The 23,591-nt window shown below is 44.7% G+C and overlaps 1 protein-coding gene across 1 annotated transcript in view; it reads right to left on the reverse strand.

The window, feature by feature from the left end:
• Window positions 1-23,591, reverse strand: part of LOC140408573 (actin-binding LIM protein 2-like) — a 512,880-nt gene that overhangs the window by 383,156 nt on the left and 106,133 nt on the right. The window contains exon 3 of the mRNA XM_072495958.1: window positions 4,083-4,266. Coding sequence (XP_072352059.1) covers window positions 4,083-4,266 — 184 coding nt within the window. The remainder of the gene's footprint in view (window positions 1-4,082; window positions 4,267-23,591) is intronic.

Here is a 23,591-nt window from a genome sequence, read left to right on the forward strand (position 1 = left end):
GAACACTTCACAACGCCCTATGCTGCTCTTGCTAATGTATTTGCTTTGTTTGGCCCTTGTTCCGCACTGTAACCAATCACTATTTGTTGATGTACCATTTGTCAATGTACTCTGTCGATTATTCTTTTGTCTACTTTGTACGTACTGTTTACGTTCCCTTGGCCGCAGAAAAATACTTTTCACTGTACGTCGGTACGTGTGATAATAAATATCAATCAATCAATCAAAACCACTGAGCCCACCGGCAACCCAGCCCCTGGGCTGCATGCATTGGACTGTCTAACACTGTCGTTTTCCATTTAATAATAATATTAATAATAATTCCAGTCAGGTTGCCATAACCGCCAGGAGAAGACTAGAAATTGGGGTTGAACACAATTGGGGTTAAACAGAAATTCAAGCTATTTGCTCCTTTTTCAGAAGTTCGATTTGGGAACGTGGGCAAATCTTCTGCCTAGTCGCTCATATCATAAAGCACATCTAGCAAAGTTCCCAGGCTACTTCATTATTTATGCCCATGTGTGAACAGTTGAAAACTGGTCAGAGTTTTAAGGAGGCCCCAGGAGTTGCTTGAAGACCACATGAGTTTTTTTGACAAAATTGGACCTAACCTGTTTAATAATTGAATCTTTTCCTGGGTTCCTCTGGAAAAATGCCAGTCCAGCTGATGTTTCAGAACGGAAAGTATCTCCTGTCCTGTGTTTTGAGATCATCCCGACTTGTAATTTAAGATGTGGTCCAGGCCTCCGTGCTCACCAATATAGGATTATGCTAACACTCTGTTGCCAGCAAAACAGCCAGAGTAGAACTGTGGAACTTTTGACTGTATCATTCAATTTTCCACTTGAATTATTCATTCTCAGGACTTCAAAATCTGTGGAACTTTTTCACTTCATTCACCTTTTTACAGTATCTACAAATCAACATGTTTTAACAATCGAATTTCAGTGCCCTCCTAAATAATATCTTCTCCTCTACTCTGATGGTCAATCAGCCTGTTGGTCGAAGTATGTGCTTTCGTCATTCACCATGGTACCTTAAATGTTAAAAAATTGCAATGGGGCAAGCCAAAATAGTTTCTGATGTTACTTTGTCATTGGCAAGATCAGGGGCGTCATTCTCCGACCCCCCGCCGGGTCGGAGAATGGCCGTTGGCCGCCGTGAATCCCGCCCCCGCCCCTGCCGAAGTCTCCGCTCCCGGAGATTGGGCGGGGGCGGGAATCGGGCCGCGCCGGTTGGCGGGACCCCCCGCTGGATTCTCCGGCCCGGATGGGCCGAAGTCCCGCCCAGGAGTTGCCTGTCCCGCCGACGTAAATCAAACCTGGTATTTACCGGCGGGACCAGGCAGCGTGGACGGGCTCCGGGGTCCTGGGGGGGGGCGCGGGGTGATCTGACCCCGGGGGGTGCCCCCACGGTGGCCTGGCCCGCGATCGGGGCCCACCGATCCGTGGGCGGGCTTGTGCCGTGGGGGCACTCTTTCCCTTCCGCCTCCGCTACGGCCTCCACCATGGCGGAGGCGGAAGAGACTCTCCCCACTGCGCATGCGCGGGAAACTGACAGCGGCCGCTGACGCTCCCGCGCATGCGCTGGGAAACTGACAGCGGCCGCTGACGCTCCAGCGCATGTGCCGCATTTCCGCGCCAGCTGGCGGGGAAACAAACGCCATTTCCGCCAGCTGGCGGGGCGGAAATCCCTCCGGCGTCGGCCTAGCCCCTCAATGTTGGGGCTAGGCCGCCAAAGATGCGGAGCCTTCCGCACCTTTGGGCCGGCGCGATGCCCGTCTGATTGGCGCCGGCTTCGGCGCCAGTCGGCGGACATCCCGCCGTTGGGGGAGAATTTCGCCCCAGATCTGAACAAATATAAAGGCCAAATTCATGCTCCCGGTGGCTAGTGCTTACAGCGAGTACATGGTGAGAGTTTTGGGTGTAAAACTGATTTTCCAACCAGTCAATCAGAGGTAATTGAAAGCCGGACAGAAAACACATGAAACTGACAGTTGCTGTTATTTGGGGTAGAGATAAACCTGGACTAACGTAACTGGCATACCAAGAGGCAAGCCTCATCAATCCCATAATTTAATACATCTTTCAAGAATCCTAATTCAGGAAGTGATACTGCATTTAAACTTATGAATGCGACAAAAAGAATTCCGAGCAATAACAGTGTCTGGTTCCACCATAATGACAGCTACATTGTGTCTGGACATTTTGAATTGATGTAGAATGTGGAACATATCCGCAGTGGCTCTTGTACTTCTGTTGCAATAATGGAGGTCTGATACTCGACCCAGAACCAGTTACAGAAATTCACTTCCAACTCCACCTCCGTTCCTTTTGATGTTTTTTCTATTGCTAATCACCATGAGAAACCAATCTCTTCCATTTTCTTCTCTGACCACAGGGGGCAAGAAGAGGAAATTGGTCTGTACCTTAATATGAACGGGCCTCACTTCGATTGAAGACAATTACAAACCTGTTTATTATTTTATTACAGCTTGGCCAGTTCGAATGCAGACAATGGAGTTCACAGCCTTGAGTACACGGTTACATTACAGATGCTCGTTTGTTTCTTAGCAACCACAAAAACACAACAAAAGAAATTCTAAACAGTGAATCAAATAAGTCAGACAATTAGCAGAAGAGTATAGATTGACTATTGTTATCTGATGACGATGAAACTTGTGAGCTATATTTACGACAACAAAATTTTCAGTGACTACGTTTCCATGCCTGTGTAGAAAATCTAATATGATTATATTATGTATCTTGCATCTTATTGAGGCACATACAGGAATGGGACAACATTAAAATCAATGATTATACCATGAAATGTATGACCTAGAATAACACTACAAAACAGAACCTTACAATATCCTATTCGTTAATTTGTGATATTTATTTATGGATGTCACAAGATATTTATAATGGTTTGCGGAACTTCTGAGTAAGTTGTCATAGAGTCAGAGAATTTACAGTGCAGAAGGAAGCCACCCGGCCCATTGAGTCTGCACCGGCCCCTGGAAAGAGCACCCCACCCAAGCCCACACCTCCACCTCATCCCCTTAACCCAGTAACCCCACCTAACCTTTTTGTTTTGGACATTAAGGGCAATTGAGCATAGCCAATCCACCTAATGCACATCTTTGGACTGTGGGAGGCAACCTGAGCACCCAGAGGAAACCCACACAGACATGGGGAGAACATGCAGACTCTGCACAGACAGTGACCCAAGCCGGGAATTGAACCTGGGACCCAGGAGCTGCGAAGCAACAGTGCTAACAACTGTGCTACCATGCCGCCCGTTTAAAATCCACTAGCTGCCATGGTAGAATTTGAACCCATATCCCCAGAGCATCAGCTCTTAGTTCAGTAATGCTATCACTGCGCCACCATCCCCCCCATTCATGCCTTTCATGAATGCAAACTCGAATTGTAAACACACCATAATATTATAAAAATAAATGCAGTGGGTGTAAGGGCTTGATGCAAATCTAAGATTTCAATACCATACATGACCATAAAAGATTATAGCTGAGTGGTTCTGGCAGCCTTCAACCCCCCCTATGGTGCCAGTCTGTTGGGGCCAATGGAAGTAAGGCTAGGACCAGAGTTGAGGGGAGAGGTTGGATCAGAGTTCCTGGAGCTGTGGTCTTCCTCGTCATATAATGCACAATGGACACAGGAGAGTCTAGGTCTACTATCCATCAAGGAGGTGGAAAGATATCCAGGCAGCAAACATGGGTCAACCATGAGGGTACCAAGCAAACCCATACCACACCTCCTCTCCCCCCACTAACCCATTCTGGAGTCTTCAGACAGGCTTTTCAACCTCTTTGGTCAGGGTGCAATGGGGGAATCCCAGATATGGTCCTACCCAACAAAGACATTTAAAGTTGTGGAGACTTTCCCCGACTCCACAAGTTTCTGTAATCTTGCCAGATTTTTGAAGGAGCATGCGGGCATCTCAGTATTTATGCCAGATTGTACAACCAACATCTTTATGAGGTCTTGACAATTATAAACTGAACCTTTCTCCTGTAGGCCTTCACATTATCATCTTTCTGTAGGAATGTATTTTCTTACCTGCAAACAGCACAAACAAAGCACTTTGGATGGTAGGTTTTTCCCAGAGCTGAAACCACTTCACCCTCTATAAATTCATTACAGCTGAAGCAGCGGGTTCCATACAGGCTCTGATAGTCAGAAGTGCAGATGTATTCCCCTTGCCTCACAAAAAATCCTCCCTCGGCCAAGTCACATCCACATACTGGAACAAAAACATACATCAGAGATGAGCTTGAATCCACCAGTTTAAGACTATATTTAACACTATTCTGAGCTCTTATTTTTTCCAGTTGTAAAGTGTCACAGAAGGGCAGAACCATTCTGTGGTGTGAGAGATGGCTGGTACAAAGGAACAAAATCCTACAGAAAATAGGGCACACAGGGGCTGGTTTAGCACTGGGCTAAGTAGCTGGCTTTTAAAGCAGACCAAGGCAGGCCAGCAGCGCGGGTTCAATTCCCGTACCAGCCTCCCCGACCCAGGTGCCGGAATGTGGCGTCTTGGGGCTTTTCACAGTAACTTAATTTGAAGCCTACTTGTGACAATAAGCGATTTTCATTTCATTTCATTTCATTTGGCCTAATGGCTTATTCTCACCTGACATACTCGATACAACAGTCAGAAAAAGTGAGGCAACTGAAAACATGAATGGCTGCCATCGTACCTTCAACTTACAATATTAATATACAACGCGCCCCCAGAAATGTTTATTTTGTACTCTTAGGACAAAGAAATCAGTTGACACTGCTTCCAATTTAAAAAAAAATGTCATATCATTTGAAAATTAATTGCAATTTCTCATCCAATATGTACCCACAGAGATCAACAGTGACAAAATCTGCATCTGAGGCAAAAATGTCAGTCCCAATAAAGTCGATAAAAGTAAAAGTCAGAATCTTACTTTGTGGTAATAGGGATTATACCACTAGATACATATCCGCATAAAACAGGATTACAGCACGGAATAGATCATAATTTTTCTCTTTATTTTCACAATTACTAACCATAAACAAAGTATTAGCGCGATTCAATTAAATGGGAACAATGTCCCATAACAAGTGCGTTTAGCTGCATGTTTCCCTGTGTTCGCAGCGCCAAGAAATACATTGCTATCCAACGGCATTCGGGTTTAATAGAGGGCCTCAGCGGGGAATGAGGGCCAAGGCTGCACACAGCCCCATTTTCTGCACTGAGGAGCTCCGCTTGGCAGAACGCCCAGTGTAGCGGGAGATCAGGATGCCATTTCCGATCTCTGGAGCCCTTTACGTGACCCAAGATAACCCCTCAAGCCCCAACTCTCTATAAGGGCACTGGGCACCCCCACCCCCACACCCAAGAAGGACACCCAACCCAGGCCCAATCACCACCACATGAAAAATGCCAGCTTGGCACCTTGGCAGTACCAACCTGGTACCCAGCAATGCTCCTGCCAGCTGACAGTGCCACCTGGGTGCCAGGCTGGCAGTGACAGGTGCCCAGGTGGCATCAGCAGTGGCAGGGTACCACCATGCCCAATGGGCATGCATCTGGGGGCCTTCAATCCCCTGGGAGAACTTCAGGAGTACCATTCCACCTGGTCCCCATTCATGGACACCAGTACTAACAGTGCTCGCCCGAGGTCTCCAAGGCAAAGGAGATAGATCCCAACGCACTCATTATGGGACATTATTCCAATTTAGTTAAATCGTGCCAATATTTTGTTTATGTTTATTAATGAAACTGCATAATACAGGGGGAGTAGCTGCTTTGCGGCTCCTTGCCTTTCGGGTGCAGCGTGGCTGGTCGATCACACCCAAAATTCATTGTATCACAGGTTCTGATATATTAACATGTACTGCTAGAAACATCATCTTTATTGTTGAAACAGACAAAAATATGTTTTGCTTTTTGGTTATGAATAATTAAGGAAATAGCAAGGTTGCTTTTACAGTTCTCAGCAGAGGTTGTTGAAGAGAGGTAATGTCATAATGCCTGGGAAAAAATAGAAAAACAACTGGGAAGAGAAAGTGGTGAAACATCATGTAATAAATCGCTGTGTTACATATGCAAAACCTTGTCTCAAAGGCGGCAATGTAGAGTTAGTTCTTCTTTCTCAAATGGTGCGACATTTGTTTACGGAACAAAGAGCTTAATTGCTTTAGTCTCAAATTCTGCAACAAATTGGCAGGCTAGAGGAATTGGAACTTATGTTTTATTGCAAACAAGAACTTATATTTATATAGCACCTTTAACCTACAAAAGCATCTCAAGAAACTTCACACCAGAATTATAGAGCAAAATATGATTTTAAAAAGGTTAGAAAAGGAGGCAGGTTTTCAGAGTCTTAAAGGAAATAAGTGAGACTATCAAAGCAGAGAAGTGTATGGAGGGCATTTCAGGGCTTAGAGCTTATGCACTGAAGGTACAGTCACCAACGGAGGAGCAATTAAAATCAGGATCTCTCAGAAAGCCAGAATTAATGGGTTGGATATATCTTGAAAGGTGTGGGAGTGGAGGAGATGACAGAAATGGGTAGAAGCAAGGCTATGTTGGGATCTGAAAACAAGGGTGAGAATTATAAAAATCAAGAGGTTGCTTGACCGGAGCCAGGGTATGTAACAAGCACAATAGTTACAGACGAACAGGACTTAGGGTAGAATATTAAGTATGGTGAGCGTTGATTGGCAGTGGGCGGGACAACAGAAGGAAATCTGATTCGCCAACAGCTCTTGAACCCGGCCAGGCAAAGCACGGCAGAGGCCAGAAGTGGTACTCTGCCTCGGACTAAGTCCCAGGACGCCCAAAAGATAAATCCTGGGGGTGCTGGCGGGGACCTCCGCATCAGGGGGTGAGCTGGGGCTCAGGGGCTCGGAGCACCAACATCCTAGGGCTAAGATTAAATGTCACTTTCCCACCCCAACTGCACCCGCCAGTATAGAAATTGAGGCTGGGTGGGATAACGGTAGCAGAGTGGTTACCACTATGACCGCAGCACCAGGGTTCCAGGTTCGATTCCCGGCTTGGGTCACTGTCTGTGTGGAGTCTGCACGTTCTCCCTGTGTCTGCGTGGGTTTCCTCCAGGTGCTCCGGTTTCTTCCCACAAGCCCCGAAAGATCTGCTGGTTAGATAATTTGGACATTCCGAATTCTCCTCGGTGTACCCGAACAGGCGCCGGAGTGTGGCGACTAGGGGATTTTCATAGTAACTTCATTGCAGTGTTAATGTAAGCCTACTTGTGACAAAAAGATTATTATTAAAATAAAGTACATGGTACATCTAATTTTCGTTATGGCAGAGTTAAGCAGTTGCGCCTTTTCACCACATTACTCAGGGCGAACAGTTATCATACAATATTACAGCACAGAAAAATGACATTCAATCCATCAATTCTGTCCTGCTGTTTTTCTCCTCGAGCTATCAAGTTTAACTCAACTCTCTACCAATCTTAAATTGGCACCCCTTTATTTTGAGACTATGCCTTCTAGTTCTAGATTCTTATGAGAGGAACATCCTCTCAGCATTTACCCTATCAAGCCCATGAATAATCCTATATGTTTCAATGCGATCAACTCTCATGTTTCTAAATTCCAATAAGTAGAGTCCCAACCTGTTAAACCTTTGCTCATAAGACAATCCCTCCATACCAGGGATCATCCTAGTGAACCACTTCAAATGAAATAATAGCTTTCCTGAAATAAGGGGCCCAAAACTGCTCACAGTACTCTAGGTGTCTCACCAGTATCTTCCTTGTACAAATGCAGCATAATCCTCTACTCCAACCTCCTTGAAATAAGGGTAAATTTTCCATAAGCCTTTCTTTTTTTAAATAAATTTAGAGAAGCCAATTATTTTTCTTTTCCAATTAAGGGGCAATTTAGAGTGGCCAATCCACCTTCCCTGCACATCTTTGGGTTGCGGGGATGAAACCCACGCAGACACGGGGAGAATGTGTAAACTCCACATGGACACTGACCCAGGGCCGGGATTCGAACCCGGGTCCTCAGCGCCGCAGTCCCAGTGCTAACCACTGCGCCACATGCCGCCCTTCCATAAGCCTTCCTGATTATCTGCTGCACCTATGTGCTAATTTTCTGTGTTTCGTGAATAAGAACCCCTCAGTCCCTTTTTGTTGCAGATTTCTACAGCTTTTCTCAATTTAAATAATATTGTTCTTTTCTTCTCCCTTCCAAAATGAACAACTTAACATTTTCCCACATTATATTCCATTTGCCAACGTTTTGTCCAATTACTTAACCTATCAATATCTCTTTTGCAAACTGTTTATATCCCTCTCACAACTTGTCTTCCCACCTATTTTTGTGTCATTTCCAAATTAGGCTAGAGTACATTCACTTCCTCCCTCCAAGTCATTAGTATATATTGTAAACAGTTGCGGTCCCGGCACTGATGCTGTGGAACCCCACTGGTTGCAAGTCACCAACCTGAAAATGAACCCCTTATTCCCACTGGCCATTTCCTGCCCATTAGCTAATCCTCTATCCATGCCAATATACTACCTCCAACACCAAGGGTTCTTATCTTATGACTTAACTTTTTGTGAGGTACCTTGTCGAACACCTTCTGGAAGTCCAAATATAACCCATCTACTGGTTCCCCTCTATCGACTGGTTGAAACTTCCTCAAAAAACACTAATAACTCTAATAAATGATTTCCCTTTTATGTCGCCATGCTGACTCTGCTTGATTAGATTACGATTTTCCAATTGTGCTGCTATTATTTCCTTAATAATGGACTCCAAAATTTTTCCAACGATAGAGTTAGGCTAATTGGCCTATGGTTATCCGCTTTTTGCCTCCCTCCCTTTTTGAATACGGGTGTCAGATTGGTAGTTTTCTAATCCTCCGGTATGTGGGCAGCACGGTAGCACAAGTGGCTAGCACTGTGGCTTCACAGCGCTAGGGTCCCAGGTTCGATTCCCCGCTGGGTCACTGTGCGGAGTCTGCACGTTCTCCCCATGTCTGCGTGGGTTTCCTCCAGGTGCTCCGGTTTCCTCCCACAGTCCAAAGACATGCAGGTTAGGTGGATTGGCCATGCTAAATTGCCCTTAGTTTCCAAAACGGTTAGGAGGGGTTATTGGGTCACCGGGATAGGGTGGAAGTGAGGGCTTAAGTGGTTCGGTGCAGACCTGATGGGCCGAATGGCCTCCTTCTGCACTGTATGTTCTATGTTCTTTGTTCTACTTCTCCAGAATCCAAGGATATTTGGAAAATTACAACCAATGCATCCACTATCTCTGTAGCTACTTCTTTTAGGATCCTAAGATGCAAGCCAACTGGGCCGGTGGATTTATCTTCCATCAGCTCCATTAGCTTGTCGAATACTACTTCTCTAGTGATGGTGATGGTAGTGAATTACTCCGCCATATTCTTTAGTATTAATGGAATGTTGAAATTATCTTCCACCATAAAGACTGATGCAAAATATGTGTTTAACTCCTTTTTAATTTCCTTGTTCCCCATAACTATCTCTCCAGATTCATTTTCTGAGGACCCTATGTTCACTTCGGTCTCTCTTTCCTTTTTATATCTTTGAAGAAGCTCTTGTCAGATTTTATATTCCTTGCTGGTTTGCCCTCATAGTTCTCCAACTTCATTAGCTGCTTATTTCTCCTTTGCTGGATTCTGAATTTATCCCAGGTTTCAGGGCTATCAGTGACTTTTACATGATGGCACAGTAGTTAGCACTGCTGCCTCACAACGCCAGGGACCCAAGTTTGATTCGGTCCTTGGGTGAATATCTGTGTGGGGTTTGCTCGTTCTCCCCATGTCTGCGTGGGTTTCCACCAGGTGCTCCGGTTTCCTCCCACAGTCCAAAGATATGTAGGTTAGGTGGATTGGCCATGATAAATTGCCCCCGAGTGTTCAAGAGTTAGGTGGGGTTACGAGGATAGGGCAAGGTAATGAGCCGAGGTATGGTGCTCTTTCAGAGGGTCGCTGCAGACACGATGGGCCAAATAGCCTCCTTCTGCACTGTCGGGATTCTATGATTCTTAATACACTCCTTAACTTCCTTGGTTAGCCATGGTTGGTTTGTCCCTATCTTCCAATTTTTCTTCCTTACGGGGGTATATTTTTGCTGAAGGTCATGAATTACCTGCTTAAATGTCTGCCACTGCTTGTTTTCTGTTTTTTCTGCTAATCTATCTGCCCCGTTCACTTTAGTTAACTCTATCCTCATTTCATTGCAATTCCCTTTATTTAAGTTAAGCATGCTTGTTTTCAATCCAAGATTCACATTCTCAAACTGAATATTGAGTTCTATCATGTTATGATCACTACTTCCTTAAGATCACTACTTCCAAGGAGATCTTTTACTCTGAGGTCATTTATTTAACCTGCCTCATTACCCATTACCAGATCCAAAATAGCCTGTTCCCTGGTTGACTCTATGGCAGATTGCTCCGGGAAACTATCTCTCATGCAACTGATGAATTTGTTGTCATAGCTACCCTTTCCAACTTGATTAACCCAATTAACATGAAGATTAAAGCCACCCACAATCATTGCTCTATTCTTTTTACGTGTTCCTATTATTTATTGATTTATACCCTTTCCTGCAGCGTGGCTACTGTTTGGGGTCTATACACTACACCAACAATGTCTTCTTTGCCTTGATATTTTTTACCTCCACTCAAATGGACTCTGTCATCCGAATCCAGATTGTCTTTCACAACTGTCCTCACTTCATCTCTTATTAACAGTACTACTCCACCATCTTTTCCTTCCCTTCAATCTTTTTGAAAAGTCAAATATCCTTGAATATTAAGTTGCCAGTTTTTATCTCCTTGTAACCATGTCTCCGTAATGGCTACGAGATCATATCCATTGACCTCAATTTGCGCCGTCAGTTCGTCTACTTTATTCCGAATGCTTTGTGCATTAAGGCTTGCCTTTTTGCCATTTTTAATCATCCTAGCATTTCTTTGTACTGTGGCCCTATTTGCCTCCCGCACTTGATTATCTGGTCTACCATTTTTGCATTTTACTGTTCTTTCTTTTGTTTCTGTCCTTGTTTGTCGTTCCCTTGTCACCTTGTTAAGGTTCCCACCCAACTGCCATTTGCGTTTAAACCCTCCCGAACCACAGTAACAAATACTCGTCCTGGGACATCAGACCCAGTCCTGCCCAGGTGTAACCCACCTAGTTTTTGCTGGTCCCACCTCCCCGAGAACCAGTCCCACTGTCCCAAGAATCTGAAGCCCTCCCATCACACCATTTCTACAGCCACCTATTCATCCTTTCTATCCTGCTGTTTCTACTCTGACATGTACGTGGCACTGGTTGTATTCCTGAGATCACTAACTTGGATAGAAGAGGGGCAGAAATGGTTGTTGGAGGTCCCTGGTTATAGATGTTTCAATAAGATTAGGGAGGGTGGTAAAAGAGGTGGGGGGGGGGGGTGGCATTATTAATTAGAGATAGTATAACAGCTGCAGAAAGGCAGTTCGAGGAGTATCATCCTATTGAGGTAGTATGGGTTGAAGTCAGAAATAGGAAAGGAGCAGTCACCTTGTTAGGAGTTTTCTACAGGCCCCCCAATAGTAGCAGAGATGTGGAGGAACAGATTGGGAAACAGATTTTGGAAAGGTGCAGAAGTCACAGGGTAGTAGTCATGGGTGACTTTAACTTCCCAAATATTGAGTAGAAACTCTTTAGATCAAATAGTTTGGATGGGGTGGTGTTTGTGCAGTGTGTCCAGGAAGCTTTTCTAACACAGTATGTAGATTGTCCGACCAGAGGAGGGGCAATATTGGATTTAGTACTTGGTAATGAACCAGGGCAAGTGATAGATTTGTTAGTGGGGGAGCATTTTGGAGATAGTGACCACAATTCTGTGACTTTCACTTTAGTAATGGAGAGGGATAGGTGCGTGCAACAGGGCAAGGTTTACAATTGGGGGATGGGTAAATACGACGGTGTCAGACAAGAATTGAAGTGCATAAGTTGGGAACATAGGCTGGCAGGGAAGGACACAAGTGAAATGTGGAACTTGTTCAAGGAACAGGTGCTACGTGTCCTTGATATGTATGTCCCTGTCAGGCAGGGAAGAGATGGCCGAGTGAGGGAACCATGGTTGACAAGAGAGGTTGAATGTCTTGTTAAGAGGAAAAAGAAGACTTATGTAAGGCTGAGGAAACAAGGTTCAGACAGGGCATTGGAGGGATACAAGATAGCCAGGAGGGAACTGAAGAAAGGGATTAGGAGAGCTAAGAGAGGGCATGAACAATCTTTGGCGGGTAGGATCAAGGAAAACCCCAAGGCCTTTTACACATATGTGAGAAATATGAGAATGACTAGAGCGAGGGTAGGTCCGATCAAGGGCAGTAGCGGGAGATTGTGTATTGAGTCTGAAGAGATAGGAGAGGTCTTGAACGAGTACTTTTCTTCTGTATTTACAAATGAGAGGGGCCATATTGTTGGAGAGGTCAGTGTGAAACAGATTGGTAAGCTCGAGGAAATACTTGTTAGGAAGGAAGATGTGTTGGGCATTTTGAAAAACTTGAGGATAGACAAGTCCCCCGGGCCTGACGGGATATATCCAAGGATTCTATGGGAAGCAAGAGATGAAATTGCAGAGCCGTTGGCAATGATCTTTTCGTCCTCACTGTCAACAGGGGTGGTACCAGGGGATTGGAGAGTGGCGAATGTCGTGCCCCTGTTCAAAAAAGGGACTAGGGATAACCCTGGGAATTACAGGCCAGTTAGTCTTACTTCGGTGGCAGGCAAAGTAATGGAAAGGGTACTGAAGGATAGGATTTCTGAGCATCTGGAAAGACACTGCTTGATTAGGGATAGTCAGCACGGATTTGTGAGGGGTAGGTCTTGCCTTACAAGTCTTATTGAATTCTTTGAGGAGGTGACCAAGCATGTGGATGAAGGTAAAGCAGTGGATGTAGTGTACATGGATTTTAGTAAGGCATTTGATAAGGTTCCCCATGGTAGGCTTAGGCAGAAAGTAAGGAGGAATGGGATAGTGGGAAATTTGGTCAGTTGGATAACGAACTGGCTAACCGATCGAAGTCAGAGAGTGGTGGTGGATGGCAAATATTCAGCCTGGATCCAAGTTACCAGTGGCGTACCGCAGGGATCAGTTCTGGGTCCTCTGCTGTTTGTGATTTTCATTAATGACTTGGATGAGGGAGTTGAAGGGTGGGTCAGTAAATTTGCAGACGATATGAAGATTGGTGGAGTTGTGGATAGTAAGGAGGGCTGTTGTTGGCTGCAAAGAGACATAGATAGGATGCAGAGCTGGGCTGAGAAGTGGCAGATGGAGTTTAACCCTGAAAAGTGTGAGGTTGTCCATTTTGGAAGGACAAATAGGAATGCGGAATACAGGGTTAACGGTAGAGTTCTTGGCAATGTGGAGGAGCAGAGAGATCTTGGGGTCTATGTTCATACGTCTTTGAAAGTTGCCACTCAAGTGGATAGAGCTGTGAAGAAGGCCTATGGTGTGCTCGCGTTCATTAACAGAGGGATTGAATTTAAGAGCCGTGAGGTGATGATGCAGCTGTACAAAACTTTGGTAAGGCCACATTTGGAGTACTGTGTACAGTTCTGGTCGCCTCATTTTAGGAAGGATGTGGAAGCTTTGGAAAAGGTGCAAAGAAGATTTACCAGGATGTTGCCTGGAATGGAGAGTCGGTCTTACGAGGAAAGGTTGAGGGTGCTAGGTCTTTTCTCATTAGAACGGAGAAGGATGAGGGGCGACTTGATAGAGGTTTATAAGATGATCAGGGGAATAGATAGAGTAGACAGTCAGAGACTTTTTCCCCGGGTGGAACAAACCATTACAAGGGGACATAAATTTAAGGTGAAAGGTGGAAGATATAGGAGCGATATCAGAGGTAGGTTCTTTACCCAGAGAGTAGTGGGGGCATGGAATGCACTGCCTGTGGAAGTAGTTGAGTCGGAAACATTAGGGACCTTCAAGCAGCTATTGGATAGGTACATGGATTACGGTAAAATGATATAGTGTAGATTTATTTGTTCTTAAGGGCAGCACGGTAGCATTGTGGATAGCACAATTGCTTCACAGCTCCAGGGTCCCAGGTTCGATTCCGGCTTGGGTCACTGTCTGTGCGGAGTCTGCACGTCCTCCCCGTGTCTGCGTGGGTTTCCTCCGGGTGCTCCGGTTTCCTCCCACAGTCCAAAGATGTGCAGGTTAGGTGAATTGGCCAATGATAAATTGCCCTTAATGTCCAAAATTGCCCTTGGTGTTATGTGGAGGTGTTGAGTTTGGGTAGGGTGCTCTTTCCAAGAGCCGGTGCAGACTCAAAGGGCCGAATGGCCTCCTTCTGCACTGTAAATTCAATGATAATCTATGATTAATCTAGGACAAAGGTTCGGCACAACATCATGGGCCGAAGGGCCTGTTCTGTGCTGTATTTTCTATGTTCTATGTTCACTACCTTTGAAGTCCTACTTTTCAACTTTACTTCCTAACTTCTTATATTCTGCTTTTAGGACCTCATCCTTTTTTTAACCGATGTTGTTTCTACCAATGTGTGCCACAACATTGGCTGTTCACCCTCCCGCTCCAGAATACCCTGCAACTGCTCCGATTCATTCTTGACCCGAGCACCCGAGGGGCAACATACCATCGAAGAGACTCGTTTGTGGCCACAGAAATGTCTATCGATGTCCCTTACACTTGAATCCCCGAGAAATTATTGCATTTCCTCCTCTCTGCAGCAGAGCCAACCGTGATGCAATGAATTTGGCTGTTACTACTTTCCCCCGAGAGGCCATTCCCCTCAACAGTATCCAAATCGGTTTTGCAGGTGAATGACCACAGCAGATACCTGCACTGCTGGTTAAGTCCTCGTGCTCTGCTTGGTGGTCACCAATTCCCTCCCAGCCTGTGGAATCTGAGCCTGAGGAGTGACACCTTTGTATACTTGCTATTCACGATAGTCTCCGCCTTGCAAATGCTCCTCAGTGTCCCAGCCATTTCTCCAGCTCCGAAACCCGGGCTTCAGGAGCTGTAGCTGGAGATACTTCCTGCACACATGCTGGCCCCAGGCACTGGAAATGTTCCCTGCTTCCCACATGCAACATAAAGAGCACACAGCAGCTCAGTGCTCTCCTGGCATGACTTAGCTCTTCAAATTAACCCTTTGGAAGATGCTTAATATCAGATATCAATTGAGGGCACTTCTTTCCTGGTCTTTGTTCCTACAGAATATAGCCCTTATAAACTATAAACCACAAAAGACCTTACAAACTATAAGTGATAAAAGTAGTAAATACTTACCGACCTCTTCCATGCTCGTGCACTGAAAAGCCGCACTGGCAATTTGTGTCTAGTTGAAGCCACAGACTCCTAGATAAGTAGTGGAGGCAGAACCATGCTGGCGTGTTAGAATAGTTGAAGCCGCCCAGGTGGGTTACAGTCAGGAAAGTTGGTAACCGAAGCCACATACGTAGGTCAAATCCCTAAAAAGATACCACTTGTAAACAAGTTGATAGGAGCCATTGAGGCTCAAGAACAAACCGTGCAGAGACGCACAGGGATAGAATTCCATCAGGAAAAGAGGAGGGCCGTATCATGAACTTTGATTGGGGAACCGAGTGCTCCATCACGAGATGTATAGTAGAAAAACAGTCTTAGGTTGTAGTTGGTAGAACATAAGAGTGCAGAAGGAAGCCATTCGGCCCATCGAGTCTGCGGCGATCCACTTTAAGCTCTCACTTCCACCCTACCCCTGTAACCCAATAACCCTTCCTAACCTTTTTGGACACTAAGGGCAATTTAGCATGTCCAATCCACCTAACCTGCACATCTTTGGACTGTGGGAGGAAACCAGAGCACCTGGAGGAAACCCACACAGACACGGAGAGAATGTGCAGACTCCGCTCAGACAGTGACCCAGCGGGAAATCGAACCTGTGACCCTTGTGCTGTGAAGCCACCGTGCTAACCACTGTGCTACCATGCTGCCCACAGTAGCACAGCGGTATGGAGAGGAGCCATGCAGGCTCAAGAACAAACCATGCAGAGACGCACAGGGATAGAATTCCATCAGGAAAAGAGGAGGGCCGTATCATGAACTTTGATTGGGGAACCAAGTGCTCCATCATGAGATTTATAGAACAACAGTCTTAGGTTGTAGTTAAAAGTATGGGGTAGTTATTCAGTGAAGCAAGGAATAACAATGGCTTTGGCATATGTTAGAATGTGACTGATAGACAGTTTGACAAATGAGACTGGAATGAACGATATCCTGGAAGCTGTAGAAGAACGTGACGGAGATTATGAGCGTATCCTTGATGGGTATTTTTAAAGACTTTTTAAAGAGGTTCAGACCATTCTAGAGGACTATTAACCTAATGTTACTGATGCATTGAGCCATTGAGTGGTCAGTTGCATGCTTCAGAATAATATTAATGAATAGACACCTTTACATGTTTGGCAGTAGCAAGTCAGAGTCCAAGTAGTAGAGTCATACAGCACACAAACAGGCCCTTCGGCCCATCATGTCTATGGCGACCATCAAATACCAATCTATACTAATCCCATTTAGATGTGAATAAAATTGACATTTTATTGGCATAGCCTTCACATCTGCAGTTGGCATCTTAACAATGAATTTTCCAATGAGACTCACCCATGTTTTTTTTTAAATTTAGAGTACCCAATTCATTTTTTCCAATTAAGGGGCAATTTAGCGTGGCCAATTCACCTAGCCTGCACATTTTTGGGTTATGGGTGCAAAACCCATGCAAACACGGGGAGAATGTGCAAACTCCACATGGACAGCAACCCAGAGTCGGGATCGAACTTGGGACCTCGGTGCCGTGAGGCAGCAGTGCTAATCACTGCATTACCGTGCTGCCCCCTTCATTCCACCATTGTGAAGGAAACATGTCCTAGAATGCCACTGTGGGACAGCAAGGATGAAGGAGGTAGCCAGGGCTCGATAGTGAACTCAAGGATAAGGTTGGTATGTGTTTGGCTTGTGCAAAAGTTCCGAACCTGCTGCCACTAGCGCCATTACACCCATGAGAATGGCCAAAGGGTCTTGGCAAAGAATTCATATACATCATGCTGGACCATTCAAAGTATGAATGTTTTTCATTGTCGTCGACCTACACTACTTGCCTGAAGTTGCCATCACGAAGACACAAACAGTGACCCAGAGCTGGGATCGAACCTGGGACCTCGGTGCCGTGAGGCAGCAAGGCTAACCCACTGCACCACCGTGCTGCCCTCACCCATGTTTTTTGCTACATTCATGAATATGCAAACAACTAATTTATAAATATGTAACTTGTGTTTCTTCTCTTCTGTTCAATGATAAAATAAGGATGTTCGTTATAAGCAATAATGATTCATGAATGCAATATAATACTGACAATTTGTTTTTCAGTGAAAGTGCATGTCTGAATGTCATTATTGTGATACACTGTTGTGCAGAGTGAGCCCATGTGCTACATGCACTGTGGTACTGTGTGGTAGGTACTACCAGTCCACTTCCATAAACAGTCCGCACTGCTTGTAAAATGGCTAATTTGACATGTGGACAATTTAAAGGGCTGGTGCTATTATTATTGAACAGACTGCAGCAAATCACTCCAGTGGCAAGAAATGGAGTCCAAGAGCAGCGTCTTCTCCCAAGTCAATTCACCCAGCATTGAGGTGCTGATCACTCAAAACTAGATCCACTGGGGGGCACATATTCATTTGTATACCCGACATCAGACCCCTGAAGCAACTGCTCTAATCAGAACTCAGTCATGCCAGGAAAATCATGTCCTCAACATCCCTGAAGAGGTCAAACATACCCACCGACTCATCGGAGACCCTGACTTGTGACTGACCAAAATGGAGAAGGGTCATTTAGGAAGGCAGCAAACACATCGAGAGACTTCACCTGGAACTTGTAGAGGTGAAGTTGAGGCATTGGAGAGAGTGCACAATCCTCCAATATCCTATGTAGCCAACCCTTCGAGCATCACCTGCCCCACTTGTGGTAGAATCTGCAGATCACCCATAATGGAATATCTCTGAGATGTACAAGCAATGAAGAGATTCCTTTCACATAATTAGAGAATAAAATGTCTCATCACTGTGGCCTGCATGTTTTAAAAGTCTGCAGTTTTCCCTGCAAAACATCCTTCATACGTCCTTTGTGCAACATTTCAATAAAATCTATCTTATTCCTCTGAATTCTACCAGTATAATCTCAGCCCTCTTATTGCCAAGGGCCATAAAATGAAGTGAATAATTAAATGCAAAATCCAGGCAAAGACATTCTGACTTGAGAAACTTGCATTTAAATTACTTGCACCAAGTCAGATATCTTTTGAAAGAACGCCTGTGCTTTTTATTGTTCATTCTTTCATCAGGTGTGGGCACATTGGCCAAGACAGCATTTGCTGCCCATGCCTAGTTGCCTTGAACTTAACATCTCAGATGGAAGATAAGAGTCAACCACATTGCTGTGAGTCTGGAGTCACAAGTAGGCCAGACCAGGTAAATATGGCAAATTTCTTTCCCTAAAGAACATGAGAGAAGCAGATGGGTTTTTATGACAATCAATGACAGTTTCCTGGTCACCATTATTGACACTAGCTTTATATTCCAGATTTCAAATTTCACCAGCTGATGTGATGGGATTTGAACCTTTGTCCATCGACTAAAAGACAATGAAATAGAATGACCACACCATCCAAGACCTCATTGACAAGAAGAGGAATGTTCTCCGCACCTGGCAAAACGATATAATCAGAAAGGCAAAGCGGAAAGCTCATCAATCAGCCAAGGCGGAGATACAAAGAACTAGGGAAATCAAGAACGAATGGCAGGCTGGCAAAGGTAAGGAGTTGCAAATATTTGTTGACAAGCACGACACCTGGGGTTTCTTCAGTGCCAGCAAGGCAATCTATGGACCGACCACCCTAGGCCTCAAACCGGTGTAAAGATGGAAACCTCTTGAGAGACAAAGAAAACATTGGCCTTCAATGGAAAGGACACTTCAAAGAACTCCTAAACTGTGATACAACCATTAATGAGGAAATCCCCCAATTCCCCATCAAAGGTGTTCTTGGACTCCAACCAAGCATCGACAAGTCAAAGCCTCCATTAAGAACATGAAGAATGGAAAAGCCGCTGGAGTGGATAAGATTCCAGCAGAGATTTTGAAACTTGGAGAAGAAGAGTTCAACCAATGTTCATCAGCTCTTCCCGAAAATCCGGGACAGAGAAGAAATTCCTGCCAATGTCAGGGATGCCATCATCGCCACCATCTTTAAGAAACAGACTAAGCGGACAGTGGGAACTACCGAGGAATCTCCCTACCCCCAATCGCCCGGACAATTATCGCCTAAATCTTCATTAACTGCCTTCTTCCAGTCTCTGACGAAATCCTTCCAGAGAGCCAGTGTCGTGTCCGACCAAACCGTGGAACAGCGGACATGATTTTCCCTGTGCAGCAACTTCAAGAGAAATGCCAGGAGCAACAGCAACCACTCTGCATGGCCTTCATCGATCTAACAAAAGTTTTTGACAGTCATTCGGGAAGTGCTATGGAAGACCCTGTCAAAAGCCGGTTGCCCAGAGAAATTCCTCCAGAGAAACAACCTCCAACTCCTCCACGACATGATGTCACCGACAGTCCTCATCGACGGAAATAAGACAGAAATCTTCGAGGTCAAGACTGGAGTCAAGCAGAGATGTGTCATCACCCCGACCCTTTACTCCATTTTCATTCCCATCATCCTTCGCCTTATCGAGAACAAGCTTCCCAGTGGAGTGGACATTGTCTACAGGATGGACAACTGGTTGAAATCCAAGAGGAAAGAAAGCAGCGCTGACATCGCTTGTGGAACTTCAGTGTGCAGATGACATCTCCATCAACACTCTCTCAGAAGAGAATCTTCAAGTTATGCTTGACACTTTTGTGGAAGCATACCAAAGAATCGGTCTCAGCCTCAACCTCAAGAAAACTCAAGTCCTTTACCAACTGCTCCACGGCAAGATCTGGTCTCTCCCTCCATCAAGGTCAATGACGAAATCCTGCCAAACTTTGGACATTTCCCCTACCTGGGGAGCCATCTCCCATCTAAAGCTGACATTAATGCAGAGATCGTCCATCATATACAGAGGCGTCCATCGAGTGCCTCTTTTGAATGTCTAAGGGCGAGAGTCATTGAAGACCGCGACATCCATGCTGACACCATGATCCTTGTGTACAAGACAGTTATCCTCCTGATTCATCCATATGGCTGAGAAACGTGGACCATGTACAGATGCCACCTCAAGGCCCTGGAGAGGTGCCATCAACGCTGTCTGAGACGGTTTATCTGCATCAGCTGGGAAGGCAGGCATAATAACATCAGTCCTTGAAGGAACCAAGAGCACCAGCAGCGAGGCCATCATCACCCAAAACCAACTTTGCTGGGCTGGTCATGTGCTGAGAATGTCAGAGTCCCGACTGCCAAAACAAATGTTCTTTTCCCAGCTCATGGAAGGCCGTGGAACAATGAGGACAAATGAAGTACTTCAAAGACACACCGAGAGCTTACCTCAAGAAACAAATGCAACATAGATGTCAAGGCCTGCGAGAGCCTTGCTCAGAAGAGACCGCCTTGGAAAAACCTCCTGATTGAAGGGATAAAATTCTTCGAGGACACCCAATCGCAAGAGGAGGCCCCGTAACAGACACCCAATGGCAAGAGGAGGCCCCATAACAGACACCCATTGGCAAGAGAAGGCCCCGTAACAGACACCCAATGGTGTGAGAAGGCCCAGTAACAGAGGCCAGGAAAGGAATACCAACGATCTAGAGTCCAAGGACCAATTCCATCTCCTGAAAATATCTGCCAGGTGTGAGGTCGACGATGCTGCTCTAAGATAGGGCTCATCAGCTCTGCAAGGACCCACAGAATCCATGTTTCTTAAGTGGATAAGCATGCTTCTCAGCAAGTGATCTCTGAAGAAGAATGAGGCTTATGTCAACAAACACCTATTGAAATTACAAGCACAATTTCTTTTAAACTGAGAGACACACACAGCAAGCTGTTTTTCCCCCTAAATTTCCAGATTAGGGGATGTAAATAGCTTGCATCTTGACAATTCCATAGACCTTGGGGTCAAATTTGTGTCTACTGTTGAAAATCGTATGTCACATACTGTGGGAAACGAACCTCACTGCAGAAAACCTTGGGTCTGTCTTAACTTTGCAGAGTTCAAATGATCCTGCTAGGTTTGGATCTCCCAGATATGTGACTCACATCCCACCCCCTCTCATTTCCCCCGTTCAAAATAGGATGTCAGAAATGGGGCAGGACATCTGGTCCAAGGTTCCGATGGCATTTTGGCTAAGGTGCAGTCTCCATGGCTTTGTGAAAATGGAAGTACAAGTCTCTCCATCTCTCTCTCTTGTCCTTTAAGATTATTTCTAAAACTTACCTCTTTCACCTATCTTTAGATCAGCTGTCTTAAAATCATTTTATGTGATTCTTGTTAAATTTTGTTTTGTAGCACCTTGCGATGCTGAACTGTAGTAAATGCACCGCATAAATGTAAATTATTATTATTGTAAAGCAATCACATAATATTTTAATATCGGTTTGTTCCAAATTATTTGTAATCTAATCTTGTTGTTTAGATAATATTGAGAAACCAAGTGCTATCCTTGAGTTTCTGATAATGTTTGATCTCCTTATTAGATTATTGCTTTTCCATCACTATCCAATATCCATTATCACCTGTATATTGCAATCAGAAGACATACTGACAAAGAATGTGTCGAGGACAATTGTAAACAAAGAAACTGATTATTTTACATATATGAACAGACATAATATTTCCGATTCGTCATAATTTCAATCTATTTCATATTGTTCCTTGCAACATAGAAAATCATCTCACCCACTAGGTCCATTACACATTCATACACAGCTTCTGTGTTGTATGAATCTAGCTTGATTCTCTACACTGATGATGGTACACTGGTCTCTCATCGAGGAACTCAACTACAAAGACTCATGGAATGTCTCTCCCATAACTGTAACGTGTTCTCCCTTACTTTAAATGCCAAGAAAATCATGGTTATGGGACAAGGTATCCCATCTCTGCTCTGTTTACTCTAAATAACACCCTGCTGGAACTGGTTAGCAAATTCTGCTACATTGGGTCCACAGATATTGATACACACATATTTGGCTGACTCACAAGAGATACATGTGTCATGTGAGAGTACCTTTAAGAAATGGGTGTTTATAAATGGGTGTGTATATAAATATCTGTAGTGAGAGTGCCTTTAAGAAATGGGTGTTTACTACTCCAGTGATGTCAGAGAGTGGGTGGAGCTGGGCTGTCTGTCAGCTTTTTACTTTCGTTTTTGGGCTGTTTGCTGCAGGGTGTGTTTTAGTTTCGTTTTCAGTGTTGGAGCTGAAGCCAGACAGAGCAGGTGTACTGTTGATCTCTCTGCCATGAAAAGACTATCTCTTGATCATTTGGTGAATTCAGAATTATAAATGTTCTCAGTAGTGAATGTAAACCTAATGTGCTTCTATTTAAAGGTTTTTTTAAAATTCTTCTGGATGTTAAAAGGACAGCTTACGGATTACTTTGTGTTGTAGTCTTTGGGGATTGTATTTGAATTAATGGTTGCTAAGATGTTCACAGTATGTTTTTAAAAGGTTAACTTGAGTTCATAGAATAAACATTGTTTTGCTGTAAAAAATACTTTTCCATTTCTGCTGTACCACACCTGTAGATTGGGCCGTGTGCTCCTCTTACCACAATCTATTAAAAGTTCTGGGTCAGGTGAACTCCATGATACACTTTGGGGTTCTCTAAACCTTGGCCCATAACACATGGAATACCATCAAGTGCACTCGCTAGACCAAGATGGTGATTTCTGAGGCCTGTATTCTCAGCTCCTTGTTGCATGGCCTTCAAACTTTGTTGTCGAGAACGGGTGTTCAATATCTTTCATATTTGCTGCTTGCGGCGCATTCCAGAAAACTTGTGGTAGGTCCAAATCACAAGTGTGGGCAGTCCTCTCAAAGGTACATTTCCCAAGTATGTTGCCACTCCTTGAGCAGAGGCAACTTGGGTCGTTCACAGGATAGGAGATGGATGTATGGCATGTATGGTGCTGTAGACAGAGCCAAAAGATCACTAGGATGCCCAAAGCTCTGCTTCAAGGATGCTTGAAAGAGTGAAAGTTCCAAATCTTAATTTTCAACACGCAGAAGACGGTAGCTGACAACAAAGAAAAACGGCGCCATCACCTATGGGTCAACATGCGTCACCATGATCAGCGGCGATAGAGGCTCGGCAACAGGGACCAACACTGAAGAAACAACCCACAATAATACTTAATAACCATTTCAAATGCAGCAATTGTGACAAAATCTGCCTCTTATGGACTGGTTTGTTCAGCCCTCAGCTAAATTACACAATATGAAGTAGGCCATCCCTAGTGAATTTGATTTATTGCCGATCCATCATTAGGTGCAGATGGAGGGATGCTGATGAATGGATTTAATAAATGTGCGGCAATTGATAGAAATCAT

This window comes from Scyliorhinus torazame, chromosome 3 (genome assembly GCF_047496885.1).
Source record: "Scyliorhinus torazame isolate Kashiwa2021f chromosome 3, sScyTor2.1, whole genome shotgun sequence".
Classification (NCBI taxonomy): domain Eukaryota; kingdom Metazoa; phylum Chordata; class Chondrichthyes; order Carcharhiniformes; family Scyliorhinidae; genus Scyliorhinus; species Scyliorhinus torazame.